The sequence below is a fragment of the Palaemon carinicauda genome, chromosome 21, assembly GCF_036898095.1.
Source record: "Palaemon carinicauda isolate YSFRI2023 chromosome 21, ASM3689809v2, whole genome shotgun sequence".
In the NCBI taxonomy this organism is placed as follows: Eukaryota; Metazoa; Arthropoda; class Malacostraca; order Decapoda; family Palaemonidae; genus Palaemon; species Palaemon carinicauda.
In genome coordinates, this window is record NC_090745.1 from 28,121,721 (window position 1) to 28,132,263 (window position 10,543).

Sequence of the window (10,543 nt, forward strand, 5' to 3'; positions counted from 1 at the left end):
TATATTTTCGACTCTTAACAAAAATACAAATTTATAAATATATTCTCACACACATACAGAGACAACTAACAGAGAAGCTATGATATTTGATAAGAGTCAGGTGCTAGCTAGCTAAAGAGACAGAGGGCAAGGGCACAAAAGCCCTCCCCCGCTCCTAGCCTCCTTGGTAAATTACGGAATGTTGTGTTCGTTACGTATTTGCGCTTCTATCTATTAAGGAAAAATACATAAACCCTGAAGAACTATTCATATTTCAATCAAGAAATGGCATGATTGCCAAAAGAGTTTCCTTGAAGCAACAATTAGATGCAAATGACAATGAGCATCAAGTACGATAGTCATACTTGGCAACTCTCTAATCTTTCCCGGAACGCATTTCCACCTTAGATTGCCTATTAAAACACTTGTAAGATGGAAAACAGTTTCTCTTTCATCATAACACTCTGAGGGGAAATGGTTCTTAAAAATGTGAACAACGTCAAATTAAATTTATCCCTTTCACGTAACATCAAAATATAAAAACGCAAAATTTAAACAACTCTAAATATTTACAGCGCTGAGACGCACCAAACCTCTCACTGGCATTCCGTTAAGAGGTTACTTACTCGTGCGCCAGTTATCTGAGCCAGATGGGTGAATGTTGACGACACTGGCACTGAAAGGCCAGAGAAAAGGCAAAATCTAATGGATTTAAGGTCCTATCAAACGTTAGAAGGAGAGGAGATAGCCAGTGATGCGCAACGGATGCGCGTTAGTGAAGCAAACAAGATAAGACGATTCAGTGCTGAACCATCTCGGTGAGAGGGTATGTCAGAAGCGCAAACTATCCAAGACTCGTAGGCGGGAGAAGCTGGCCTTGTCCATAAGGGGTGAGCTACAACACCCACACACCTACTTTTGTTTTGTTTCCCCCTTCGTTGTGTGTAAGAGTCCCGTGTAGCTGCTGTTGCAGAGGCTCTGTAAAATCAACCGTGAAGACAGAACGCTAAACCAGTCGGAATCAAATCAAGTTATGTTTTGCAACGAACAAATGAAGAGAGCGTGAATCAAGTGCAACCTAACCTGAGAATGGGCGAAGAACACACCACACCACCTTAGCTTTTGCGTTGCAGAACATCCTTCTAAAGTGTGACAACACTGTGACCATGGTGATGTTCAAATCAATTATGGTATTTCTCATCATACAGAACGTCGTGGGTGAGTAACATTGAGACATTTTAAGCAAATACAGGTACTTCAAAATTCTTGATATTCTTCGGTTTATCATGCTAAGCTAAACTAATTCCACAGTTTGTTTGTTTAGTTAAAAAAAAGTACAAATCGCCTGCAGTACTACTCATTTTTACGAGCAGTGCATCTTGACATTACCTTATTTCCTTACACAGTGAATGACATATCTTTATAATACAATATTCAATGCTCTTATTAAGCAAACAAATACATTAGATAAATAAAGTAGACATTTTCAAGCCAAAAACTACTGATTGGAAGCAAAAGCCAACTTGGCAGTCCTTTAAGTTTCTAAGGACAACCCGGGATAAACTCTACGCAATGACAGCTGAACGGCCAAGGAAGTTGCTGTCATCTTTTTAAAGATACGGGTGTAACCTTTTAATATATGTAACGATGGTGTACTTTTGATTTATCGGGACAATTAAGCCTCGAATTTAACACGCCGCATATCTTGACCGTGATTTTCCTACTGCAGCTTCGCAAAACTACCCTGTATATTGTCTTCGGTGCAATTCTGACATATACATATATGAAAAGGTAAAGTCCAGTGTTTACACACATCACACATTTATATTGTGTGCATATATACATACTTTAATGCATGTGGGGCGTGTATATATATATATATATATATATATATATATATATATATATATATATATATATATATATATATATATATATATATATATATATATATATATATATATATATATATATATATATATATATTATATATATAGCAAGTCTGATAAACTCATCTAAGCATTGCATTCTATTTTGATAGCACATACATAATTCAAGCTCAAGTACTAAATAACGTCAGTATGTTTATTATGCCAACCTAATCAGTTTTCCACAGTTTTTTTTCCTGTGTTCAAGATTCAATGGCTTACAGTAATATGATAGGTAAACATGATTACTATATCTTAACTATGCGTTAAAACTAACTAAATGAGTATCAAACGTCTAATGCTCCTTGCAGTTTAATTACAAAATACTTACTTTGATCTCCATTGTTTCGTAAGCTTTCGTGAATAAAAAATAATAGGAAAACACGAAGAAATTAACATAATATTTACGTAAGTGTATGACTTATCATTGAATGAACCATTATCTAGATTTCTCAAGGTTAGCCAGAAGAGCTACGGTGTATGAGCCCAAATAATAAGAAGAAGAAGACAGGTCGCGCTAATGAAGTTACTCGCTTCGAAGTTCAGTTCTTGTTCCAACAATCTGCAATAACTCAACTGATAAAAATAATGACCTTCCTTTTATACCATTTCATTGCAATTTATATACGAGACGGGAGCAAACTAAAATGTGGTTCGATCATGAAAACAATTTAGTTATTTCACTTTCTTGTTGATTAACGTAAGGATAGTTCTCTCTCTATTCATTCATTCCTTCCTCCTTTTCAGGCCAAGAGGATTACTTGTGGTGTTACGAGTGTGGGACAGGTATTCCAGGCGAACCTGATTGCCTAGTCTTCTCTCTGGCCTCCTCCTGGAAGCTCTTCTGGAGAAAATGTATTGGAGAAAGCGTGTGCGTCAAGACCATAAACGGTTTGAACATTAGCAACGGTATGTGCATACTCATTTGGAAATAATTACTGCATATATTTTCATTTTGTTAACAACAGCAAGGTCGGTTTGTTATTTCCTCGACATTGTGAAATTTTCTACTTAAAACCTTAATACCCTTCAAGAGGAAAATTCTGATACTTTCACCATTATTTCACATAGAAGATAACTTCCATTTTCTTTAAAAAAAACAAATTAATATTCGATCCGAATCAAATTATTAAATTAAAAAAATGCAGATTAATAATGCATGCCTTAACACCCAAGTTTGACGTTTCGATAGAACGACACGAAATATACATGTGATTTTTTTCCTTTTTTTTTTTTTTTTTTTTTTTTACGCCAGAGCTTAGTGCAGTCCGGGGATGCACGCCCAAGGTCAGTCTGTCAGGATCCGCCCATGAGACCGGGTGCTGGACTCACGAATCCACGGCCACCATCACCTGTTACTGTTCGGACAACCTATGCAACAGCGCACCAAGTGGCACACCCATCTCCAATTACATTCTCATGGTTATCAACTGTCTCCTCCTGCTTGTGTATTCCAAATAGTGATTGCAAGTCACCATTTGAGGCTTTGCAAACCCTTTTATGTGGTACAGATTATTTTAGAAAGATGGAGAATTATACTGTGTTGCAAGCTAATTTATATTTACATAGTGAATTCTAATATATTTTCAGGGACAGGGCAGATTTGGTACTAAAAGATTTCTTTAAATTCTTTCAAGCCCCATTCACTCTTTCACTGATTTACATATCAAAAAGTTATCTTCATATCCTTCAATTTATATAATATTACAAACATTAATAATTTCAAATTCTATCTCATTGGTAATTCTCTCTTTAAATAAAGATTAATGATTTCCAAATGTCCTCCGTAAGAATTAATTTTCAATAATTAAAAATGACATGTACATAAAACATATAATAGGCCAAGAACACCAATAATAAAGATTTCAAATATGATAAAGTTGTGTGAAAAACTACAAAAATTACAATAAAATTATATCTTTTCAACATATTTCTAAACAATACACTCATTTAATCACATTCCTTTCACTGAGATGAATACCAGGCCATCAGGGTTACTACCATTCCTTCAATATTTTTTAAAGGTCTAAATCAATTTAGATGATTAGTAAGGTAGGCCGTCTATGTTTCAAGACTATTTCATTTTCTAATTTCATATACAAAAAAAAAATATATATATGTATATATTTTATATATATATATATATATATATATATATATATATATATATATATATATATATATATATATATATATATATATATATATATAAAAATATGAGATTGATTGATTGATAAATCACTAATTCAAACTTCCTCAGCATATGTGGGGAGCAAATAGCATATCTCACTCAAGTTTTGGGTACCTGCGTGAATTATATTTTCATACAACAATCAACCAAAACATATAAGACAAAAACTTAAAAGATTCTCGTAATGTGGAATACTGCCGTTTTTACGTAAAATCTACTGTATAATGGAAAAAAAAGATATATGCCTTATAAAAATTTACTATCAAACCAAAATATGAGGAAACCTTTACTTGGTGTTCCAAGCCCTCGGCCACTGAGGATAGAAAGGACTTGCTAAAGTAAAACCATTAACAAAATCTGTGTAATCCTAATTCTAGTCAAATAAATTTCTAATAATAACCCCATTGTTTTATTTATTCTAAAATAAAATAAATTTGAAAAGATGTGTCTGGCACATGTGACACTTTGTAAGTGTGAAGCCAATAATTAGTACTAACTTGACAGTTCCAAACACGTGTGTGATTCAAAGAGCCAAGAAATTATTTGTCATATCGGACAATAAAAACAAAAGGTTTGAAAAAGTTTACTTTTAAACAGCGGCCTATTTCTTCAGATGGGTTGGTATATAAGAATCTAAAAAATTTCACCAATAATGTCTAAACACACTTTGTGATATGTCCTTACTATTTTCTAAACCAGCTTCGTGGAAAATAAGGCTGGAAAGGCCCATAAGTAGTTCTATTCCCTTTGGCACTGTGTCTAGCCATAACAGCTCATCAATTTCAATCTAGTACTTTCTCTGTAATATACCCTGGAATGCCTGCTTGACCCAAATGAATATCATGTACCAACTTCCCGCCACCCATTTCCAAAGTTTTTTTTTTTTTTTTTTTTTTTAATTTGTGATCGTTAAATTTTCATCACTATCGTTCTTGTTAAAGCCACAAACTAGAATTCAATACTAATAATAGTAATATATGGTCTTAGGTTATTCATTCTACCACGACAAAAAATTAACTACATTATCATAAACAAGATATCAAGTATTTAAGCCACTTAAATTAAGAGAAGTTTTTAGAAAACTTGTTTTGAGTGTTCATGTCAGCAAGTTTTTTACAACAGTGCCCATCAATTCATCTTCCCAAATAACAGGTAGAATGTCTGTGGAGCGACGGGGGAGGAGTGGGGAAGGGGTGTTAAAACGTGGGGGGAGGAAGAACGAGTCAATCGAGTAACTGAGCTAAAAGCTCGATTTTCCGGATCGAGGCTCTTCAGTTGGCCACTTTTGGAAGGGGGGGGGGGGGGATTTGAAGGGCAAGATGAACCTGTTTGTTAAATAATAATATGGATATCAACTTCCACCAAAAATGGAATAAACACGAACCGGAGGAAGCATAAAAAGGAGAGAAAAATCGGTGAAAAGAATAACATGAATTTTGAAAAATTGAAATGAGAACCTACATATATATAGTACATACTTTTTATATATATATATATATATATATATATATATATATATATATATATATATATATATATATACAGAGAGAGAGAGAGAGAGAGAGAGAGAGAGAGAGAGAGAGAGAGAGAGAGAGAGAGAGAGAGAGAGAGAGAGAGAGAGAGAGAGAAATTTGAAAGATTTAAACATCATGCAACAAAATTAGTTTAGAGATTTCTATGATAATACTTTTGTGTTATTTATAATTGTAGACAAATTTTATCCGACACTTTATTCATCGAGTTGTATGAGCCTCTTTATATATATTTATGTAAATATAGATATGTTATCATTTTTGTTGAGTTTGTTGTTATGTATGATATATTTATATATATATATATATATATATATATATATATATATATATATATATATATATATATATATATATATATATAGATGAATAATTAGATAGATAGATAGATAAATTTAAATTTTAAAGAAACGTCATGCAACAAAAATAGTTGTCTATACAACGTTTTATTCCCATAGTTACAAGAAAGGCCAGAATTAACACTCACCGTCTCAAAGCAGGCTTGAATCAAGTTTGGTGGGAAGAGATTTCTGCAATAAAAAAATGAAATTAGGGAGAATATTTAGAAGAGAAGCATTTCTTATTCAGATATAATATTGAATTAGTAGTATAACGAACTTTCATTTCCCTATAAATTATTATAATTAATAATGCAACTAGAAATAAAGGTTCATGACATATAAACCAACAATGATGGTTGCTCGTACAATATTATTTAAAGAAAAAAATCAAGGAATACATTTTATTGTAATGAAAATTTAAACTAAAGAGAACTCAAGCAATCTAAATTTTATATTATCCCAGAGGAATTAAGTTTACTTAAGCTCAACAGAATAACATGACTAACAGTAGCAAATTGAGAGAAATTGTCAATCATTGATGTAAATTTAATTTTAAATAAATCTTTGAAAACGGAAAATTAATATTTTGACTAATACGAAATATAAAAAATCACACAATGAAAATGAAAATATTGGACAAATCTTGGCTAAGTTTCGTCGTTGACTTACTCGAAAATAGTCAGGATTCACTCATTATCTCCATTTTTACAGTTTTTTTTTTTTTTTTTTTTTTTTTTTTGCATCTGAACATCACGTGTTCCAGTGAGTTTTACGTAAGAATACACACACACACACACACATATATACATATACATATATATATATATATATATATATATATATATATATATATATATATATATATATATATTATATACATACACACACACACACACACACACATATATATATATATATATATATATATATAGATATATATATATATATATATATATATATATATATATATATACAGGTATATGAATATGTATCATGAAGAATTCCCCGTGTTTATAATACCTCTGACAATTAACATTGTGCTTATATTTTGTCCAAGACAAAACATGAGTAGTAATAAGGAAAAACTTTGGTAGTGTCAGTGCGCAAATCGATGGCGAATCATGATGTGACAAGTGAGGTAATAAGTACTTTAATGAGCTGCATCATCTACCCAAATCATACCTTCATAAATCATGTTTATCATCTTTGAAAAGTAATATTTTTATTAGAGGTGTAAAGCTACAAAAATTAAATGGGATACGGATATGATAATCACAGATACGTATCCAATTAAATATTATGGAAATTACAATATTATATATTATTCTTCATTTTACTGCTCCTACTTCACCCCTTAAAATAGAGCATCTGCAACAAACATCAAGTTCTGTTTATAAATAAATGGAATGTGGGATTTGAAAATCTTACTTTCCCAACAACCCACAAAAACACTAGCTCGCACAGCTGGCTTAAAGAAACCAATCTAAAAAAAAAAAAAAAAAAGTATGGCTTGGAGCCAACGGCCCCAGCGAGGCTGACTGACTGACTGACCTGGGCAGATCCATAAGGAGATCAGGGGTGTAGACGGTACGCCCTTCGCCTGCTTTGGTGATGCCCTCGTCATTGCCCTTGCCAGGATGGATAGTGACGACCAGAATGATGCCAAGGATGACTGCCAGTACCGTCGTCGTCATGTAGTAGCCGACAGCGCGCAGACCGATCTTTTTCGACAAGGACAGGTCAAGACTTCCTGTTGTCAGGGGAGGGAAATAAAGACGATTAAAAACGAGATGTACTCAGAGGTAGTATGTCAAGTCAAGGATTTGGGTATATGGGTCAAGTTGAGAGAGAGAGAGAGAGAGAGAGAGAGAGAGAGAGAGAGAGAGAGAGAGAGAGAGAGAGAGAGAGAGAGAGAGAGAGAGAGAAAATATTTCAGGGTGTTGGACACCAAGAAATTTAGAGAATAGTCCCAATAGCTTAAGATAGTATATTTATTTTATCTTTCAACTCGATGCCACATACAGTAAATACAGGGTAATAATTATGATTGTGCGGCAGTGTTTTAATGGAAAGACGTTTAAAAGATGGTATTAAAAAGTAAACAATTCTATACGAAATCCTATTCTGGCAAAGACAAGATTGAACTTTACTTATAATAATGTCATATCTGGAAATACATTTAGCTCACCAAAAAAAATAACGAGTCTTTACTCTAATAATGGCAATCTAAATAAAAAAAAAAATCATTATCTATACATATTCTCCTACATTCTGGATGTGAGATTTAACATAAGAGGAATAAATTCAAAACATGAAAAAGAATAAAACGGGAGACACATTTGGCAGAATCACATACAATTGGATTTGAATTACATGAAATGATACCAGCGTAATGGGGAAATGATTAAGCAAAGCTGATGAGCATAGCGACAATGATATATCAGAAAACAACAGATAAAACAGAAGAAACAAGTGGAGTGCCGTTACAAGTATTGAAGTATCGTTTTCCGAAATGACCTTACAAGCCCACCCATGGCGTGGCATTGCCCAACACTCGTCCATCACTATCCTCTCCAGAGGGCGTAACAACACAACACTACAGTGCCCTACGTGTTTACAATCCTTCTCCATATCATCAAATAAGACGAAGAAGAATCAGAAGCTGATGACTTACCAATGGCTGAGACGAGTGAGGACACGATGAGGGGGATAATGAGAGCTTTGAGAGCTCGCAGGAAAAGTTCTCCGACGTAACCCACGTACATTATCTCGCGTTTCGTCCATGGTGTGTCCCGCGAGTACCTGCAATCGAAGAAGGAAGATTAAGAGGACAGTCTAGGTTAGGTTGCTTCGATTATGATGTACAAGCGTTGCCCATAATCGGCTTGATAGCCAATCTGGACTATAAATATATACCCCCAGCTGTGTTGGGTTAACTATATACTAAAAGTTGGGTAAATGTAGAGGGTTAAAGCCATAGTAGAAAAAATTAAGAACTGGCAGCCTTACCCCATATATATATATATATATAATATATATATATATATATATATATATATATATATATATATATATATATATATTAGTATACAAATAAATACTTAATTTCAAACGTAAAGATACACTCGATCACAGATCCAAGTTTTCAACTTTGTGTGTGTGTGTGTGTGTGTGTGTGTGAGTGGATGAATATTATACATGCTATAATAGGGAAAATGTTATCTTTTGAAGATCACAAATGCAATCCTTTTGAAATTAATTTGGTGAAACAAGTGTTTTCCATTCATCTTTTAACGGCATTTTCACTTTTAATCTACAGCTATTTCAAATTGCCTCCTTGATAAAAATATTAAGATTAAGGAAAGCATACAGAGTATTACTTGTTTATCACGAACACCCGTAAGTCGTAGCTATCACTTGTAGAAGGTTAATTGACTTAACATCGAGTTAAGACATAAGAAGGATCAGCAGTGACCACTTTAGAGCAAAGGTTAAACTGCAGGATGAAAATTAGTTTAGATTACAGGATGGATATTCAAATTGATGAAGAGAATTTTTGGGTAATAAAAAAACTCACTATTAGCTTTCTTAGACAGTTACAGTGTCTGAATTTCCAATATGAAATTAAGAGAAAAAATTATCAACATCACATAATATTGCTTTCTATTTTATCTTTTTACTTATTTCCTTCATAAACACTACAATACAAAAAAATAACAGAAAAACGATGGTTTCCATGACAAGTAACTTTGTTTGGTTTAAGATTACGACGCGATTATTCTACTGTTTTCATGTTTACATTGGTGTTGAAATGACCATAATAGAGCATTGTGACATCAGAAGTTTACAGGTTTTGAGAAAAGTGCGTTCGAATCTTATGAATTCGGAATACTGATGTCAGAGTTAATATTGTAACTGGAAAGTTCCAGAACTGTATTCCTAAACGGAAAACAGAATTAAGATAAAATATAAATGACCCTACAAATATAGGGTTAAAGCATTATATAAAATTATGTTTTGAATTTTGTCTTTAAACGAAAGCCACTAGAATTTCCATGCTCTTAACAGAGAGAGAGAGAGAGAGAGAGAGAGAGAGAGAGAGAGAGAGAGAGAGAGAGAGAGAGAGAGAAGCGTTGAGGAATTTATTCCCACCTATTTGATCTGATACAACTGACATTGAACAAGCAAGTCTAAGAATCTTTACCTGGAATATAAATGGAATTACGTCGATTCCTTTTGGTTCCTCTACAGCATTAAATTCATAGGAAGTATGTACACGGAAATACAATAATCCGCTTAATCGCCAATTCCTCTACGGGCCCAAAACGACCACTTGAGACTGTGGCCCTTAATCATATATTGACTCTCAGATAACCGCCTGTCCCTTACTGGTTTAAGTGACCACCCAGGTGGGACCTCAAGGGTAGAACCCTTCAGGTTCACAATGGATCAATGGTAAAAAAGAAACAAAGCAAAAGCTCTTGGAACACCAGCTATGTACTGCTGTACATATATTTAGTGCACCTCTAAAAAGTCAATTCGTACATCATAGACCAGTATGTTTAATCAGTT

The 10,543-nt window shown here is 33.4% G+C and overlaps 2 protein-coding genes across 14 annotated transcripts in view; one reads left to right on the forward strand and one right to left on the reverse strand.

Annotated features, from left to right (window-relative positions):
* Window positions 1–10,543, reverse strand: part of LOC137615243 (excitatory amino acid transporter 3-like) — a 1,014,688-nt gene that overhangs the window by 26,085 nt on the left and 978,060 nt on the right. For all 13 annotated transcript variants that reach the window (XM_068344957.1, XM_068344954.1, XM_068344953.1 and 10 more), the window contains 3 exons: window positions 8,646–8,773; window positions 7,523–7,721; window positions 6,118–6,160 (listed from right to left, as the gene is read on the reverse strand). In XM_068344957.1, the coding sequence (XP_068201058.1) occupies window positions 6,118–6,160; window positions 7,523–7,721; window positions 8,646–8,773 (370 nt within the window). The remainder of the gene's footprint in view (window positions 1–6,117; window positions 6,161–7,522; window positions 7,722–8,645; window positions 8,774–10,543) is intronic.
* On the forward strand, window positions 575–3,995 carry LOC137615246 (uncharacterized). The gene is made up of 3 exons (XM_068344965.1): window positions 575–1,197; window positions 2,655–2,816; window positions 3,163–3,995. The coding sequence occupies exons 1-3, from the start codon at window positions 1,146–1,148 to the stop codon at window positions 3,366–3,368; spliced, it is 420 nt and encodes a 139-aa protein (XP_068201066.1). The 5' UTR covers window positions 575–1,145; the 3' UTR covers window positions 3,369–3,995.

What these genes read in the sequence shown, in the direction of transcription:
- LOC137615246 (XM_068344965.1), top strand. Translation starts at nt 1,146, where the DNA reads ATGGTGATGTTCAAATCAATTATGGTATTTCTCATCATACAGAACGTC. An exon ending in CATCATACAGAACGTCGTGG is followed by an intron (nt 1,198 to 2,654) that starts GTGAGTAACATT and finishes CCTCCTTTTCAG; the next exon opens with GCCAAGAGGATTACTTGTGG. An exon ending in CGGTTTGAACATTAGCAACG is followed by an intron (nt 2,817 to 3,162) that starts GTATGTGCATAC and finishes TTTTTACGCCAG; the next exon opens with AGCTTAGTGCAGTCCGGGGA.